General features: G+C 45.6%; 1 protein-coding gene across 3 annotated transcripts in view; it reads left to right on the top strand.

Moving 5' to 3' along the window:
* Positions 1 to 499: 499 nt before the first annotated feature.
* The window catches only part of DHDDS (dehydrodolichyl diphosphate synthase subunit), a 28,566-nt gene continuing 9,669 nt past the window's right edge, over positions 500 to 19,396 (top strand). For 2 of the 3 annotated variants that reach the window (XM_019432430.2, XM_019432427.2), the window contains exons 1-8: positions 500 to 619; positions 1,113 to 1,230; positions 2,910 to 3,026; positions 5,854 to 5,996; positions 9,395 to 9,511; positions 10,427 to 10,528; positions 17,158 to 17,272; positions 19,254 to 19,361. In XM_019432430.2, the coding sequence (XP_019287975.1) occupies positions 1,168 to 1,230; positions 2,910 to 3,026; positions 5,854 to 5,996; positions 9,395 to 9,511; positions 10,427 to 10,528; positions 17,158 to 17,272; positions 19,254 to 19,361 (765 nt within the window). In that variant the 5' untranslated portion in view covers positions 500 to 619; positions 1,113 to 1,167. Of the gene's footprint in view, positions 640 to 1,112; positions 1,231 to 2,909; positions 3,027 to 5,853; positions 5,997 to 9,394; positions 9,512 to 10,426; positions 10,529 to 17,157; positions 17,273 to 19,253; positions 19,362 to 19,396 lie in introns of all 3 variants that reach the window. The other variant, XM_019432429.2, reaches the window with a different exon arrangement.

Genomic DNA, 19,396 nt, shown 5'->3' with positions numbered 1-19,396 from the left:
AAAATGGATTGATAGTAATTGGGTCTGTGAAACTGACTAGAACTAGGAATTTGCCAAATGATTAAAATCCACTAAACAAAACTGCAAACAGTAAATACAGGATTTGAAAGACTTGGGCCAGGTCTCTAGGCCTTCCAGCGTGCGGGACACCGCCCAAACTCCTTCCTCAGCAGTCCTAAACTGCCACCAGCGGCTGTAACGCCCTTGCGCTTCGGCATGGGGATCCCCGAATTCTCGCTCTTTAGGGGAGCCCGCCCGAGGCCTCCCGATCTGCGGAGAGATACAGACCTCTCCGCTCCCGGAGGCGATCTCACCCCCGCCTTTCCCGGCCGGGTCCCCAAGCACGTGGCCCGGAACCCGCCCGCCCCACTCGGTCACGTGAGCGCAGCTCTTCCCTGCCCCGCCTCCGGGAGTGCGACTTTTGGCCGGAACGTTAGCACCGCCCCTCCTCCAAGCCCGCAGGCGCAGGGCCCGACGCCGCCCATTGGGTGGCGGGAGGGGGCGTGTTCCAGCGCCCGGCGATGACATATTCTTCCAGCGCCACGTCGTGAGGAAGTGTCGAGCCACTGGAGCAGTCGGAAGGTTCCGGGTGGAGTGGAGCAGGTGCTGGGTTTAAGCGGTGAGCGAGAGAGGAGAGAGGTGACTGAGCGGGACGGGGGGTGGGGGGCGGCTGTGGGAGAAACAAAGGGGCTAGTGGAGGAGATGATTGAGGGAATGATAATGGGGAGACCTCTGAGGTTGGAGGTGTCGGGTGCAACCCCTGAAGGGGTTGGTGTGTTGGAACGCAGAATGAGAAACGGTCTCTGGGAGGATGGAGAAGGAAGAAGCGGGGAAGGATCAGGATGCAGGCACTGTGGTGTGGCAGGAAGGCGACTTGGATGTCCGAGAAAAGTCGGTGCAGTTTCCAAGGAAAAGAGGATAGCAGCAACGTCCACCAAGCCAGAACTAGAGAAAGGCCTCTACCCCAAAGGTCTCATTCGCTATAAACTCTGGGTGGTGAAGAGTTATAGGCTTAGACCAGTGTCTTTGGATCCTAATGCTGGCTACTCTGCACAGTCATCTGAAGCTGTTTGCAAGCTTTGGTGATTTGTTCTCTTTCTTGTTTATCCAAGGTTACCGGGCTGGTGTCTTCTTGTTCTGGGCTCATCCTCTGCCAGGGCAGGAGCTATGTCATGGATCAAGGAAGGAGAGTTGTCACTTTGGGAGCGGTTCTGTGCCAACATCATAAAGGTGAGCACCAGTTGGCCTGCTTGTTAGTTGGGTAATCTTGTGTCAAAACCTGTTATTAACATGGAGTAGTAATCCATGATGTTAAGTGGAATTTAGCAATGGAACCGAAGAGTCTGAATTGAAAGGTAACTTCCAGGTCTACGTTTCTGGCAGGTAATTGTCCTAATTTTCATGCTTTCAAGAACCCCAGGACCTCCCAATATCATAGACTGTTAGGTCTTCCTTACAGTTTGAAGTTTGTTACTTGGAACTTTGATCTATTTTTCCTTGTACTGTTCTCTGGATGTAGATAGAATAATCTTTCCTTGATGTGGCAGTAGAGAATGATGGGTAAGAGTTTGGGCTCTAGAGACAGACTAACAGACCAAAAGTCCCAGTGTATCATTTATTAACCCTGTGACTTTATATAGTTGTTGGATGAGAGGAAACATAACACCAAAAATAGCACTCTGTCTAGCAGTTCTTAATTACTGCTATTACTGGGGCTGTTTTCAGCCATTTGAGGACTATGATCATTCCAGTTTCTACACCCCCTTACTTCCCCAAATCTTGCCTCTGCTTCTTCTCTAGGAATCGCAACAATGTTATATTTTGTCCATATAACAGGTTTGAGATTTAAGCCAGCCAGCCTGATTTTTGTCTTTCAACCACAGACTGTCAAGCAGTGGGTAGCAGTGAATTTATGAGTCAGCAAAGCCTCCCCCCGCTCCCCTCCCCCCCACATACACACTCAAACACACATGCCAAGTGATCTCAAGCAGGCAAGCAAGTAGAAAGTATCTTTTTGGGGAACTACAGCAGTCACTTGTTGGGAAGAACAAACTACATGATTTGACTGGAAAAAATTTTTTTTTTTTTTTTTAATTCTACATGTAGAGGACAAAAGCCAAAACTGTTGGAGAGGTGCAAAGGAAGCAGTCAGTGAAGAGGCCCTAAGGCCAGTGAAATTAGGCTAAGGAGTGAATTTTTGCTGTGATAGACAACTAGAGGCTGCTATACGCCAGATAAGAAGTTTTGTTGGCCCCCAAAATGTCTTTTTTGTTTGCTTTGAAATGGCTCTTGACATTTACATTTTGATACAAGTCCTGATGCTTGGCTTCTCTTATGTAATTGGAAGATCAGTGACGTTGGGCCCCCATTCCTGTGTGGCAGCGATTGGATCGAGTGGATTCCTCTTTTCTGTGGAGGATACCCTTGCACTGGACCACAGCCATCAATATCGTTCCTGTGCCTGCCAGGTGGAGACACGAAACCAAAGTGGTGGTCAGGAGCATGTGGTTAAAAATGAGTTCTAAAAGCATACGGACCTCCGTGTGAATTCCCACTTTGCCTTTTCTTAGCTGTGTGACTTGTGGAAGTCACTTGACCTCTCTGAGACTTTTTTTTTCCCACCTGTGAAATGAAGACACTGCTATTTACTTTATAGGTTTATATGAAAAAAAAAACAAACCAAAAAAACTTAGATGAAGTATAAAAAGCCTAGCATAGTACTTGACGTATAGTAAGTGCTCCATATAAATAAATACATGCATAAGTAAAAGTGCTTAATACCCATTTATTGAGCCAAAGCACAGAATACCCAGTTCCCTTCCTCAGGGGGCTTTTATCATAGAACTCAAGCCTATCAGCTTGGGGTTTCGTGGCTCTCTGTGCCGATCATTTGTCTTCTCACTTCCCAGGCAGGCCCAGTGCCGAAACACGTTGCCTTTATAATGGATGGAAACCGTCGCTACGCCAAGAAGTGCCAAGTAGAGCGGCAGGAAGGCCACTCACAGGGCTTCAACAAGCTGGCTGAGGTGAGTGTGGGTGGCAGGGAACGGTCTATGGAGAACTGGACTGTAGCTAGAAAATCAGGTGCTGAGTTTGCTGTGGTTTGACAGTATTTTTTTTTATAGCTCTTTATCACTTGCTTGCTTGTTATGGGTCTCATATCAGCATTAACAGAAATCAAATTACAGAGTGAATCATCACAAAATATTAGAAACAAGAACAAAATTGACTTCCCTTACACCTTAGTGTATCAATAGTTTATAGTTTTCTGGGCCTCATCCCAGTCTTTGTAATATGTTCTAACGTGACTAACATTTATAAAAATGACATCTGTATCTTCAGTAACCTTGTTTTACACGAGATTTTGGCAAGTCCTTTTCTAGGTGTATATACATAGGTTTTCTACCTATATGTTTTAATGCCTGTGGAATATTTTATCATAAGGATCTGACATAAGTTGTTTAGCTGTTCCACTATTACCAGACATTATAACAGTTCATTTTTTTTAATAATTTTTTTTTAAGCTTACTTGTTTTGACAGAGAGAGAAGAAGAGAGAGAGAATCCCAAACAGGCTCCACGCTGTCAGCACAGAGCCCGATGCGGGGCTCGAACTCACGAACCGTGAGATCATGACCTGAGCCAAAACCAAGAGTCAGGTGCTTAACTGACATAGCCACCCAGGCGCCCCTTAAACAGTTCAATTTTAGAATAAATTTTTGAAGTGACATTTCTGGAACAAAGGTAGGGTGACTATACCTATCCTGATTTGCCTGAGGCCTTTTAGTGCTTACACTAGGAAAGGTGCCAGACAGCCCGAGTCACCACTCTAAGCAAAGGTCATGGGCATTTTACAGTTATGTTTGTTTTTTGTTTTTTGTTTTTGAGCAAGCACAGCAGGGGAAGGGGAGAGAGAGAGGGAGAGAGGATCCTAAATGGGCTCTGTGCTGACAGCAGCGAGCCCGATGTGGAGCTTGAACTCATGAACTGTGAGATCATGACCTGAACGGAAGTCGGTCGCTCAACCGACTGAGCCACCCACGTGCCCCGTTTTACAGTTTTAATACCTGTTGTAAATTGGAAAACGTTAAATTTAACGAGAAGAATGGAATATTGTCTGTTGTTGTGAAGCTGACTTTAAGAAGAATGGAAATATGGTCTGGATAGACCTCAGCTTCCCAGCACAAGAACATGGCCTGATGCCAGAGCATTGATCTTTTTGGCCTTGAGTGAGTGGCTGTGGGGCTCCCTAACACGCTGAAGTGGTCTTCTGGTTTGCTGACCCCAGCTTCTCTTTTGCGACTAAGTAAGAGGCAGATTTGCCTAGCGCCGAGGAGCTTACGGTCTGGAGTCGCTCAGAACTCATTGTAACCCTTGCTCTGCCGCTTCCGGGCGCTGTGGCCTGCAGCAGGTTACACAGCTTCCCTTTGCCTCAGTTTCTTCGTCAGTAAAATGAGAACAGCAGTAATCTCTACCTCCGGAGATGATGTGAGGAATAAACAAAATGGCACAGTGAAAAGCACGTAGCACAGGACTTAGCATAAAGGCAGCGCTCAAAAAGTTGAAGTTGTGATTATTAACAGCTATATTGACTCCAGTCAGTGGTAGGTTCTGATCCAGATGTGCCAGTCGAAGGGTGGCTTCCCTGTAAGGTGTGTAGAGCCTGAGCCTGTTCCGGGGTGAAGCTCTCACAGGTCATTTTCCCAAGGTGGCAACGAATTTCATGTATGTGTGTTAAGGGATTAGAAAGGCAGCTCTTCTGCTTTGTTTCTTCTTCAAGTTCAGTTCTGATTGAATGTCTGTGTCCCCTGTGGAGACAGGCTCCCTGTCTCAACACTGCCGTTCTCAGCTCTAGTCCGCTCTCTGCCCTTAGTGGCTCTGGATTAGAGCAGCCCCAGGGGCCCGGCTTTACATAGGAGTTTCACTTCTCTTTTCACTGAAGTATAATTTCATCTGGTGAAATGCACAGAATGGGGGGGGGGGGTGTGTGTGGTTGACAGTTGCATTTACCTGTCTAATCTGTACCCCTGTCAAGACAGAACATTTCCACCTCTCCAGAAAGTTCCCTTGTGCCCCTCCCTTCCCAGTCAAACCCTGTCCCACTTCCTCTTCCCCTCTTCAGGCAACCACTGTTCTGATTTCTGTCACTAGAGTTGAGGTCTTGCTGTTCTAGAACTTCACAGAACGGACTCGTATAGTAGGGCTGTGGCCTTCTGACACATTTCATCTACTGTCTGAGCCTCAGGTTTTCTCATCTATAAAGTAAGCATGAAAACAGTCATGACATTCTCAAGGGGCTGTTGGGAGAATCGAATGAAATAATGAATGCGAAAACCCTTTGCAGACTTCACTGCTACACGGCTGTGCACTTGCTGCCTGTATTCTTAGAACTCATCAGCCTCTCGGTCTAATGGAATAATGAAGTTGTGCCGAGAATAATAAAACCTGGTGTTTTATATCGGTCTTCAGCCACCTTGCAAGGGATGGACTGTGCTCCTGTTTTACAGATAAGGAGACTGAGGCCCACAGAGGTTAAATGATTTGCCTACAGTCACATAGCAAGCGCATGGTGGAGTCTGAGACTAGAACCTAGAACTCTCTCAGTGAAGAGTTCTTTCCAGTAAACCAACAATACCAGCATAGCACTCCTCACTAAGTTCACATTTTTCATATTCTCAAGTGGTGGCTTTCTACTTACTTGGTTTGCTATTCTGACAGAAACACTGGTGTTGTCCTAGCTTTACCTGGTTTGGGGAGGAGAAGAGTCTGCCTCTCACCTCCAACACTGAGTCGGGGCGGAGGCATCTCTTATTTCCCTTCCTTGTATCCTAGCTCCTTGCCTTCTCCCTCTCAGACTCTGCGCTGGTGTTTGAACCTGGGCATCCTAGAGGTGACGGTCTACGCGTTCAGCATTGAGAACTTCAAACGCTCCAAGAGTGAGGTAGACGGGCTAATGGATCTGGCCCGGCAGAAGTTCAGCCGCTTGATGGAAGAACAGTAAGATGCCATGGGATGGGGGAGTGTGTTCTTACACCACCTCCAGCCCCACACTGACCCTCAACGCTCTTACCTGAGGCTTATTTAGGGACCTCTAAACCCTTTTAATGTTAGTCAGGTCTCTCTCTCTCTCTTTTTTTTTTTTTTTTTTATGTTCATTTATTTTATTTTGAGAGAGAAAGAGTGTGTAGAGGAGAGGCAGAGAGAGAGAGAGAGAGAGGGAGAGAGAATCTCCAACATCTTCATGCTGTCAATGCAGAGCCTGATGTGGGGCTCGATCTCACAAACTACAAGATCAAGACCTAAGCTGAAACAGAGAGTCAGACGCTTAACTGACTGAGCCACCCAGGCACCCCAGTCAGGTCTCTTTGATGGCAAGCTAGTTTTTCTCCACCACCACCACCACCACCCCCTTTTTTAAAGGGGGCATTTAATTATCTGAGGATATAGAGGTATTTCACAGAATGCAAGGATGAGTATAGCCAGCCTCAGGCAAAACTGAAACCAGGAATTGAAATCCATTAGATAGCGCCTCTTCCTTCTCTCTGCATTCCACCTTTCTCTGCTTCAAGACAGCAGCCCAGAATGAACTAAAGCCCTTAATTAATACCCCACTTGCATCAGATTTCTACCCCATGACCGATAAACCGTGATCAGGGAGTAGCATGAGAGAAACATTTAAAAAGTCCTTTTCTGCCACGTAGTCATCCCTGAAAAGTTACTATATTGCTGTGCATGTTCTCTTGGAAGGGACAGATGATGTCTAAGAGGCCTTTACCGGGAAGAGTCAGTACGATTCTTAGCTGTCATGAAGTTTAAGCTTACTTAGGGAGCAATGCCAGATAGGGGCAGAGAAGAAGTCTGATGGAGATTATCTGCTTGAAAGCATGGAAGCCTTTCCAGCCAGGACTGTCCCAGAATCTTCATAACAGCCCTTTTCTGCCCAGCTCCTCCCATACCAAGACCAGGGAGAGAACAGAGAGAATAGAGAGCCTAGAGGACCAGTGGAGCTGGGCCTAAACAGTTTTGTCATCTCTGTCCCTGTCTGGGTCTGGTGGTGGGAGGGTGGCCGGGCTTCTCTGTCCATATTGGATGATGAGACTCAGCCAGAGACATTGCTTCCTGGTCCCCAGCAGAGCCCGTGTGGCTCAGAGTTCCCACCCAAGGGGCTGGGGGTGGTTCAGATTCTTCTGTTATTCACACTAATTTCACCTTAAAAAAAATTTTTTTTAAGTTTACTCATTTTTGAGGGGGGAGAGAACAGAGCGTGAGCAGGGGAGGGGCAGAGAGAGAGGGAGACACAGAATCCAAAGCGGACTCCAGGCTCTGAGCTGGCAGTACAGAGCCTGGTGTAGGGCTCGATCTCATGGATCGTGAGATCATGACCTGAGCCGAAGTTGGACGCTTAACCTACTGAGCCACACGGAATTAGGTGTCCCTAATTTCACCTTTTTAAAGTGCTTATACTATGTGCCAGGTCCTGAGCCTAACATGTATTCTCATTTCATATTCACATTATCCTATGAGACAAATATTATCATCCCAATTGTAGCGAGGAGGAAAGTAAAAACCAGAGAAGCTTAGGTTTGCCTGCTGGGTCACACAGCTATTGGATAGGCGGAGCCAAGACAGACAAGATCTTTCCAACTCCAGAGCTGAGCTGTGGTCTACTACGCTGACGTCCGAAACACAGGAAGTAATCTTACAGTTCCTGAAAGATCAAAATACACGGAGGTAGAGGAGTTACTGAGGTCACTGTCTTCATTCAGCAGTAGAGGAAACAGTCTTAGGTTCTAAAGTCCTGGACAGAACAAGAAGAGATTTTAACAGTGGCTTTCCAACAATGTGCCCCAGAACCTCAGAGTTCTGAGCAGTGGGTATACAAAGAAGCCAGAGGGAATAGGGCACAGGGTGCCGGTTGGCATTTTACTTGTCGTATATATTGGGCTTCTGAGTAACACTTATTATGAAGAAAGAGCTCTTAGCGAAAGGAAGGTTGGGAAAACCACTGACCTAATTTAGTTTCATCAGTTGGGAAACAACCCTAGAATGAACAGAAGTGAAAGACTTGCCCATGGTCACACAGCAAGCTCACGGCAGAACCGGGTTGGGAACCCAGATCTCCTGGCTCCTTGCCAGGGCTTTTGCCTCTCCTTCCCTATAGATGTCACTCAAGTCACCTGTCTGTGGCCGCTTCAGTGGATTCTCAAAAATAGGTGGTTAGATCTTGCTTCACCCTCGAAGAAAAGTGATGAGGGTTATAGAGTGGATAAGCTGTTAAGGTGTGGCCTTGCACTCTGGATCAGGGTTCTCCAGGACATGCCTGATACCCCACCTTACAGTATACTTCTTGCTATTAAGTTCCCATTTTCCAAACGCTAGTCATTGAGTTTCTCCCTAGCATCCCCAGGTGAGGGAAGCTGGTTGGGTAACTGAATTCATGCTCACTGTGCAGAGTTTGGGAATTACGGTATGGAGGCAGTGAAATGCCATGATGAAGAGGACAGGCCCTGGAACCAGACTCCCTAGGTTCAAATTCAGCTTTCCCCCCACCAGCTGTCTGGGGTTGAGCAAATAACCTAACCTCCCTGTGCCTCAGTTTCCTCGTCAATAAAAGGGGAATGATAGTGGTCTCTGCCTCAAAGGTTGGGGTAAGGGTGGGATGTGTTGATGCGTGTGAAGCACTTAGACCAACATCTGGCACTTAGTAAACATAAACTTAATGTTAGATGTTGCTGTTATTAACATATTTCACCAGAAGGTACAGAAGTAATGAATAATACAGCTCCTCCCCTTGAGTTTATTCTCCTGTCAAAACGGGACTAAGTACATAAAATGCAACTTGCCCACAAGGACACATGAAGCGGTGTAATGTGTGGTAAAGAATTTGGGTTCGGGTTCTCAAATCAGACAGACCTGGGTTTCTTTTCCAATTATTTTTTTAAGTTTATTTATATTTGTTTTGAGAGAGAGGGGCTGGGGGGAGAGAGAGACTCCCAAGCAGGCTCCTCACTGTCAGTGCAGAGCCCGACGCGGGGCTCAGATTCTCAAAATGGGAGATTATGACCTGAGCCGAAATGGAGTCAGACGCTTAACTGACTGAGCCACCTGGGCACCCCAGACAGACTCAGTTCTTTCTGATACCGCGCTTGATGGCCGTTTGACCTTGGGCAGTCTCTGACTATCGCGCCTGAGCCTCAGTTTCCTGCTGGAGAATGGGGAATGTGCTGAACTCCTGTCAGAGTCGTGGAGGGGATGCAGTGAAATACTGCACAGAATACTGCATAGAACAGTGCTTGACACACACAGGAAAGCACTTAGAAACCGGGAGGTGAGTGTCATCAGTTTTCCAGCTCCACAGGCTCTCTGTTCCAACCCCGCCTCCTTTTCCTGACCAGGGAGAAACTGCAGAAGCATGGGGTATGCATCCGGGTCCTGGGCGATCTGCATTTGTTGCCCTTGGATCTCCAGGAGCTGATTGCACAGGCGGTACAGGCCACCAAGAACTACAACAAGTAAGTGTTCAGATTTCCTCTGAGGGACCTGTATCAATCTTGGACTCCCTGCTAGCTTTAAAGAGACGTGCTGGGTCTTTCTGGGTGTGCATTTGGTACAAGAGGCAAAGAGGGGTTTGAGATGCTTAGAGACTTCCTGCATCTGCAGCACAGCCCAGAGATGGTCCTTAATACCATGTTACATGTGCACATACGTAGTTTTTCATTCTCTTCCTTCATGTGTCTATCCCCCCGCAAGATATACATATACATGTATGTTTACATATGCACATGTACATAATAATAATTATTATTTTACTTGTCAGAGGACAGGGCGGAAATGAGGGCTATAGAGTGGATGAGCTGTGGATATGGCCTTGAGCTCTGGATCAGGGTTCTTGAGGACCGGCCCGGACTTGCCAGGACCTGATACCCCACCTTTGTCTACACTGTATCCCTGTCTCTGAAGACAGATCCTTGAAGAAATTTTTTTCCTGTTCCACTCCTTTAACCCATGAATAGGTTGATATTGGGAGGTCACGCAGGTGCAGAGGCGAAGAGAGTTCAGTAATCCAGACTTCATTATGTGTGCCTTTGGATTATAATATGTGTTTGGCAGTGGATTAGTTTGCATGAGATTTGCCTCGTATTCTACTTTGCTTGTGCTAATATCACAGTAGATTACATCCTCTGAAAGCTGGTTGGCAGTAGGAGGGAGGCTCGTATGTGTCATTTAGTGTTCACCTTGTTACAAAACTAATGACATGGTCATTCTAAGAAAACTTGGAAAACACAATTCATCATCTCACCTTTCAGTGATAGCCATGATTGCCATTTGGTATTTTTTGCTCTTGCGGGGAAGCGGTGCCCCGCAAGCAGTGACTCCAGTCCTTAGTCCCTGTCCTCTGCTAAATTATTCTCGTCTTCCTTTCTCAGGTGTTTCCTCAATGTCTGCTTTGCATACACGTCCCGTCATGAGATCAGTAATGCTGTGAGAGAGATGGCCTGGGGAGTGGAGCAAGGCCTGCTGGACCCCAGGTACCCTTAGTTGTTTAGCGTGGTAACTGGTAGGGAAACCAGGCGTGTACTTCCCGCGCCATGTACTTGGGCCAGGAGTCAAATCGGGGATACATGTGGACAGATTTGGGGCATGATTCACCTGCCCCCCCACCCCCCCCATAGAGTTTAGGATTGGCTTGTTATAGCTCACTTCAGAATTTCTGTGTTCACCAAACACTAAGAAGCCCCAGAAAAATGGTATAACGGATAGCATGTCCGAGGCATTCACTAAAAAATGATGTTCTTACACCTGAAGCTAATATAACACTGTGTGTTAACTGTACTGGAATTAAAAAAAAAAAAAAAAATAGGCCTCCATGGGGCGCCTGGCTGGCTGACTTCGTAGAGCATGAGACTCTTGATCTCAGGGTTGTGAGTTCAAGCCCCACATGGGTGTAGATATTACTTAAAAATAAAATCTTTAGAAAAAAAAAAAAAAGAAGAAGAAGAAAAAGACATCCTCCTGGCCCTTTGGCAGTGTTTTTCCTAGAATGATTTTTCAGGAACACAGCTTGTTGGGGGGTATAGTCCTTAGGTCTCTTCATATTACAGTTTCACGCAAGACTCAGGTATTTTTCGAAAAGAATATTGTTCCTCATAAATAACATGTGAGATCCTAATTTTCTAGAGCTGGAAGTCATCTAGCCACTTGGTCCCTCTCATGTTATTATTAGTGTAACTTTTGGTAATAATATTAATAAACTAATAAGAGCAAGAATAAAATAACAGCAGAAAGAACCCAGGCAGTGTGTAATGTGCTGTATTTCATTCAGTCATTAATCCCCTGTGTGAGAGCTTTGAGTGTTTTACTCCATTTTATAGATGAGAAAACTGAGCCGAGCATTAGAGTGACCATCCCCCCGGCTAGTCTGCCGGTCAGCGCCAGAGGTGACTCCTTTCTAATGCTGTCTGATTCCAGAGTTCTTGTCCTTTACCTCTAGCATCTGGGATCTTGGGACCCAGGAATTTTCTGGATTCCCTTCTTGGGGATAATTTGATTTACCTGGGAAACTTAATTAAAAATCAAAAAGTTGCTCAGGGAGAATAGAATTAGAAGAAAAGGAGATAGGGTTTTTGTGGGGGCTTTTTGGTGTTTTTCTGTTTCTTGTTTTTTTTTTTTTTTTTTTTTTAATGTTTATTTATTTTTGAGACAGAGACAGAGCATGAATGGGGGAGGGTCAGAGAGAGAGGGAGACACAGAATCCGAAACAGCCTCCAGGCTCTGAGCGGTCAGCACAGAACCCGACGCAGGGCTCGAACCCACGGACCGCGAGATCATGACCTGAGCCGAAGTCGGCCGCTTAACCGACTGAGCCACCCAGGCGCCCCTCTTGGTTTTTTTTTTTAAATGTTTGTTTGTTTTGAGCAAGAGAGAGAGAGAGAGAGAATGAATGTGTGCAAGAGAGCAGGGAAGGGGCAGAGAGAGGGAGAGAGAGAATCCCAAGCAGGATCTGCACTGTCAGCACAGAGCCCGACTCAGGGCTTGATCTCACGAACCCATGAGATCATGACTTGAGCAAAAATCAAGTCAGACACTTAATAGACTGAGCCACCCAGGTGCCCCATAAGGAGACAGATTTTAACATTATTCTATAAATCCTTTTCCTTTCCAACAGCTGGGTGGTCTTTCTGTGCCACATAGTTCATTCATTCAATCAGTCATTTATTCACTCAACAGACATTTTAAAAGTGCCACATAAAGGCCGAGCACATTGTTGTACAGAGGGAGTACAGTGGTAAGAATAAAAATACATATTTCCTGTTCTCAAGGAGCTCTGGTAAAGGAAACAGACAATAATCTATTTTGCACATTCATATACAATTATAATGGTGATAAATGCTATATGAGCATTGGCGTATAGTACAAAAGGAATTTATTTTTTATTTTTTATTTTTTTTTAATTTTTTTTTTTTCAACGTTTTTTATTTATTTTTGGGACAGAGAGAGACAGAGCATGAACGGGGGAGGGGCAGAGAGAGAGAGGGAGACACAGAATCGGAAACAGGCTCCAGGCTCCGAGCCATCAGCCCAGAGCCTGACGCGGGGCTCGAACTCACGGACCGCGAGATCGTGACCTGGCTGAAGTCGGACGCTTAACCGACTGCGCCACCCAGGCGCCCCAGTACAAAAAGAATTTATAGCAAGAGGAATAGACCTGGTAGGAAAGGCTTTGCCAAGGAAATAAGTCGTGAAAGAAGGAAGGAAAAGCAGTAACTGGGGACAGAAGAGGTAATGTGAGGAGTTTGTCAGTTGCAGAAAGGCCGTTAGAATAATTCGGGTATAGATTACCCGGAATGGAACTGGGGATGGGGGGGGTGGTGGAGGAGGAGGAGGAAGAGGTCGAATCGACTGCATGAAGTGTTATAGATAAAATCGAGAGGCCTTAATGGACTGGGTCTGGGGAAAGGATGTGTTATGAGTGACTGCAGGGTTTTTGACTTCTGGAACAGTGCAGAGTGGTGCCCTTCCTGTGCCACAGACCCCTGAGGGCAGATGCAGTATGAGGAGGAAGGTCAGGAGTGTGATTTGGGATATATGGTAGATGTAGAACATAGCTCTCAGATCGACAGTTGTGAGGAGGGATGGGGACTGGACATATCAGTGTGGAGGTCATCTGTGAGCAGTTGGTAACCGAAGCAAAGAGGACATGAGTACATTGAGGAGAGTCTAGAGTGAGAAGGAGAGAGGGCTGAGAATGCAGTTCCGAGAAACTCTAAGCTCTGCTGTCTGGGTAGAGGAGAGTGAGCCTTAAGGAGAAAAGAAGATGAGCCGCCAGAAAGGCAGGAAGAAAACCAGACAGTCAGTATTACAGAAGCCAAGAGAAGAGGGAATTGGTTGGTGCAGGTTGGGAGGGTGGGAGCATTGGTGGGAGCAACGGGGTCGAAGCCTGTAGAGAGGTCAATTAGGTCGTGGATTGAAAATGAACTGTTGGGGGGAAAAAAATGAAAATGCTGGTTAAGTTGGCAGAGGGCAGGCAGGAAGATGAGATCTGTAAGAAGAAGAAGGATGTGTGAGTAGATGCACGTGCATTGTAATTTTCTAATTCTTGACTTGTGGGGTGATTTCATAGTTGTTCACAGTATTATTGTGTTTTACAGTGAATGTTTCATTTAAAGAGACAAATGTTGGGGCACCTGGGTGACTCAGTCAGTTAAGCATCCGACTCTTGGTTTTGGCTCAGGTCATGATCTCATACTTCGTGAGTTCAAACCCCACTTTGAACTTTGTGCTGACAGAGCAGAGCCTGCTTGGGATTTTCTCTCTCTTTCTCTCTCCTCCCCTCCCCTGCTCACTTGCATAGTCTCAGTCTCTCTCTCTCTCTCTCTCTCTCTCTCAAAATAAACTTAAAAAATAAATAAAGAGACAAACGTTTACGCTGCAAAGAAAGAATGCTATTTAGCAAGTAGATTTGTATGTGTTCACGCCCCGAACTAGAACCTGATTTTGCCTCCTAGTTCAGTGTATTGATATTCAGAACATATTGCTATAATCACTGACCTTTATCTTCTTCTTCTTGCTCCGTAAGTTTTCCCGTATTTGTTTTCTTTGCCCTGCATGGCTTAGTAACTTACCTACATGGGATTAGTCAAGCAGACATGGCATGGGCTGGGCAGGGTCACCAGGGTAAGGAGGCTACAACCTTAGAAAGCTTGGTGTTCTACTCACACTGGGCCGATCAGAGCCCCGGTACACACATACTTTTACAAAGGCCATACACGTTCAGAGATTTGCAAACTACTGGATATATAAAGGTGAAAATTTAGATCTTCCAGGATCCCACCCCAATGTTCCTGGCAATACTTTGATTTTAAATATATCTTTCTAGCTCTTCCTGTATGCTTAAGTATTTGTGTGTGAGTTTAATCAACGGAGTTGGTTTTTCCCATCAAACTATGACGATGTCTACTACTTGTGAGGGGTTCTGGGGTGTTTGCAGGTACGTCATAAAAAAAAAGTTATTTTTAGTCTTTACTTTTAAAAATTTGTTTGATTTAAGTTTATTTACTTATTATTGAGAGAGAGAGGAAGCGCCCAAGCTGAGGAGGGGCAGAGAGAGAGGAAGACCCAGACTCCAAAGCAGGCTCCAGGCTCTGAGCTGTCAGCACAGGGCCCGACGCAGGGCTCAAACTCCCCAGCTGTGAGATCATGACCTGAGCTGAAGTCAGAGGCTTAACTGACAGAGCCACCCAGGCGCCCCTCAAAAACTTTTTTAGCCTGTAAGCTCCTCACATTCCGAAAACCAGCATGTGTTTATTTCTGAGATCTGTTTTCAGTGATTCATTCATTCATTTATTCAAACACGTATGGAGTCTCTCCCAAGAGGGTCCTATGCTGGAAGAGCAAGAATACAGAGATGCGTGTGTCAAGGGGCTTGCCCTCAAGCAGCTCCACAGTGTGGTTCGTGTACACAAATGAGTAATCCACGGTGCTGTGTACCACAGTAATGGATGCACAGGGCACAAGCTGGTGCTGACAAAAGTAGTGATCAGCTATGGTTGGAGGTTAAGCCAGAGTCATCTTTTTAGAACACAAATCTAGTAATGACATAAGTATTTATAACCAAAGAAATCACACTGAACACTTTGCAACCCGAATCATGCTGTGTTCACTTGATGTTGTAATATGAGCCCTTTTCCATGCCTGTTTGTTTTTTTAATGTTTATTTTTGAGAGAGAGGGATAGAGCATGAGCGGGGGAGGGGCAGAGAGAGAGGGAGACACAGAATCCCAAGAGGCTCCAGGCTCTGAGCTGTCAGCACAGAACTCGACGCGGGGCTTGAACCTACAAGCCATGAGATCATGACCTGAGCCTAAGCTGGTCACTTAACTGACTAAGCCACCCAGGCGCCCCCACGTGCCTCATGTTTTCAGTAATTTTTCAAGTTATTTTTAATGGCCGCAGAATATATCTTGCTTTAATTTACTTAATCATTCTAGTTGTTTGTTATGTAGGATGTTTTTAATTTCTCCTTATTACAAATAAGGCTCCAACGAAATCTATAAACTTAACTCTTGTCAGCATTGTAGATGGCTTCTTCCAGATTTGGGTCTGGATGTGTCCATTTCGCCTTATTCTTGTCAAGCCTTTTTTTTTTTTTTCTTTAATGTGAACTACTCTAATTTTATAGGTGAAAGTTGGTATTTTACTTTATTTAATAGAGATGACTTCTCGGGGAACCTGGCTAGCTCAGTCAGTTGAGCATGTGACTCAGGGTCGTGGGCTTGAGCCCCACATTGGGTCTAGAGATCACTTTTTAAAAAAATGTATTTCATTTCATTTGACCCTTAAAACAACCTATAAGTAGGTAGGACAGATTTGCCCATTTCAAAGATAAGGGAGTAGAGAAATTACATGGATTATACAGCGTCTCAAATTTCTTAATTAGAGGATTAAGACCATGCTGCTAAGACAGGACTATCAGATTATCAGGGAAATCTGAATTAGAGCCCTTCGTTTTGCAAGTCGTAAGTGAATATCGTTTCCCATATGATGTTACCAAAAAAAAAAAAAAAAAAAAAGCTCCCTCTGATTTGCAGCACTCTCTCTGAGAGATGAAATGACTTACCCAAAGGCACACTGCTGGTAAGTGTAGAGTCTTGTTTTACATACTCTGCCCAGATCTCTCTTTTTCACCCTGCTCCTGGAAGAATCTTCCCACTAAGAACTTTTACTTGCTAGACCCTTCCCAAGATACAAGTCTTACCACTTAGAGATTCCAAATTCTGCCTCTTGGTGCTTGGCAAGGACCAGTAAACAGTGTTCTTGGACCCAGCAGACACCAGCCTTGCAAATACCCTCTTTCCATAGTGGCGGTCCCCATTCTGTCTCCATTCCGTCACCTTTGTAAATGTCTGTCTGCCTGAGAAAGTAGCTCTTAACAAACACAGGAGGGGTGGGCGTATTGCTGTTCTTTTAAATCCTAAGTAATGTGGATTTTTTGTGGTGTTTCAGGGCCCATATGACTTAAAAATTTTAAAAGATGTTCTTTATGATAAATTCCAACAATAACAAAAGTACATAAAGATAGTCTTTCCTTCTTATCCAACCTTCCAGAAGTGATCACTATTAATAATATGGTGTGTGTCTTTCTAAACTTTTTCTTTGTAGATACATAGATTCATATATGTGAGTATTTGAGTGTGTGCGTATGTTTTCTGCATTGTGTATTTTCTGAGGCTTGCTTTTTTCAACGTTAGATCTGAGACATCTTTCCCAATCAGTGCATTTAGATTCATACTTATTAAAAATAGTTGTGTTAGTATTGCATCAAATTGCAGGGTCAGATATGTGCATTTTAAAAAACAAGACGTTTTAAGTGAAGGACGTAGTCTCATAGGTGCATCCGATGTTAGGCCTGTAGTGAAATAACCTTGAGCAAGTTATTTATTTTTTCTTAGCCTCAGTTTCCCTATCTATAAAATGAAGATAGAAATACTTTGTGTAGTTGTGAGGACTCAAATCATGCACTCATTTGGATGTTAGGGTCCTTCTGCTTGTATTGGCTAATGGTGTTCTATAAACTGGGAAGCCTTTAGTATGAGTTCACCACGAGAATAATCCAGAAAGAGATGTGTGCTTATCTTTGTCTCTTCCTCACTCACCTTAGTGATATTTCTGAGTCTCTGCTTGATAAGTGCCTCTATACCAACCACTCCCCTCACCCTGACATCTTGATCCGGACTTCTGGGGAAGTGAGGCTCAGCGACTTCTTGCTCTGGCAGGTAAGTCGTTTGCAACCACCGTTGTGTTTATGTCAGCTTGAAAGCCGTGACTGTGCCCACAGGGCGGATTAAGTGGGGCTCATCCCCACCCCAAGCTGTGCTAATACCAGAGCACCGGGGTTGTGGGGTTGGGGGAATCTGGAGAAGTGTATCCAGACTGTGCCTGGGAACATTTGCTGTCCCTTCCTCATCTGTCCCTGGCTTTGCCAGCCTGGGTGGTTCCTGCTGTCTAAAGAGCCTAGAGGAAAATCAAGGCTATCCAGCTGTGGTGCAGACCTCACTTGTGCCCCTGTTCAAAGCACTGGACTTCCGCCCTGTCCCTGAGCATAAGCTGCTGCCCTGGCAATCTAGCAGTTACTTCAGCGCCTCTGAGCTGGAACCTTGCGTGGGGTTCGAGCAGTTCCTCATCTGTCTCCTTCAGACTAATGTCCGCGTCTATGCAAGCACAGTCCACAAGGAATATAAACTCTATGCGGACTCTTTCTTAGGGGCCTGCTGTTGCCTCTCAGCTCCATTACCCCAGTGTAAGTGGTCCCCCCTAAAGCTCACAGCCAAATCAGTTTGCGTTTGCTAGAAAATCCCCATCGTCTGTTAACTTGGCCCCTAAGTGGCACATGACGTAGGAAGTCCTTGTTCAAGGAGAGGTTGGAGGGACTCCACTTAGAAGCAAGTTCCAGAAATTTTAATGGACTATAGTCTTAAATGATTTAGCTACTGAAGATACTTTCAGCCTTTGGCTTTATTGAAAGAAAGCATGTGCAGCTTACGTTTCTGTGGTCTACTCTGCTGGTCAGATCATGTCTGGAAAGTTTACTCCTGGGCACTGAGTTTTAAAAGACTGCATCGGTAAACTGGAGGACTTAAGAGAGCCTATCAACCTGGATGGCAAGGAATCTGGAACTCATGTCATATATAAGGAATGAGTGAAGGATAGTGGTCTGAAAAAGGGAGGCATGGTGACAGTTTATTCCCTCGGAAAAAAATAGAGTTCCTCCTTTGTGCTGGGAATATGGCAATGGCCACGTCAGAAATAATCCCTGCTGTCTTCAAATTTATAGTTGGCAAAGGCAAACTGAACAAGTCATTACAACCTTGAGGACAAATAACAGGCAGCTGTAATCTAGCCTTCAAATATTTGAAAGAATGTCGCTTTGAAGAAGAAACAAACTTGTTCCAGAGAAAAGACCGGAGACCTTGGTAGAAGTTCCAAGGAAGGTGACATTGGTTTTGCATAACAAGCTGTCTGACAACTCAAATTGTCCCTCTTGAGGCACTGAATTCCTCACTACTGAGGGGATCAAGCAGTGGCTGTCAAGATGTTCCAAAAGGGATTCGTCTATCAGTGATTATTATTAAAGTTCACCCAGCTCTGTAGTCTGTTTTACGTACATGATCTCGTTTAAGTTTCACAGTACTGTAAAAACCAGGTATTCTTATTACCCAGTCTTACAGTCAAGGAGACTGAGGCCCAGAGAGGTTAAGTAACTTGCCTCAGGTCAAATGGATGGTAAATGGTGGAGCTAGGATCCAAAGCCAGGCAGTCTGGCCCCAGAGCCCATGATCTTAACCACTGTGCCCTGCTCTGCTACTTAAAAATAACAACAGCAGCCACCATTTGTTCGTTGCTGACTTTTATCAGACAACATGTCTCCCAGATGACCTCTAAGGGCCAAGAGCCAATAACATAATCCAGATGTTATTTCATCGTCCTAAAATTGGCTCTTAGAAAAATCCTGGTGGGAATGTTGATCTAGTCTTGCTTTAGTTCTGCCTCGCTGCGGGCAGGTGCCTCAGATGACCCCTCCCCACGAGTGAGGTAAATTGGGGCTGGCAGCGGAGGCAGCGGCAGCTCAAGGTGCCTGTGTCAGCTCATCTCCGGGCTCCTGGGTCATGCTCAGCCCGCTCCTTTGGAAGCCTGACCCAGAGGGTGTTCCAGCAACCTGCTCCTAAACTATACTGTCTTCCTTCCCCCGCTTACCAGACCTCCCACTCCTGCTTGGTGTTCCAACCCGTTCTGTGGCCGGAATACACATTTTGGAACCTCTGTGAGGCCCTCCTGCAGTACCAGATGAACCATAGCATGCTCCAGGTAAGAGCTCAGGGCTGGTCTGACTGGATGTGAGA

Source organism: Panthera pardus, unplaced genomic scaffold, assembly GCF_024362965.1.
Source record: "Panthera pardus isolate Hobbes unplaced genomic scaffold, ASM2436296v1 HiC_scaffold_11, whole genome shotgun sequence".
Taxonomy (NCBI): Eukaryota; Metazoa; Chordata; class Mammalia; order Carnivora; family Felidae; genus Panthera; species Panthera pardus.
This window is presented reverse-complemented; position numbering and strand designations above follow the sequence as displayed.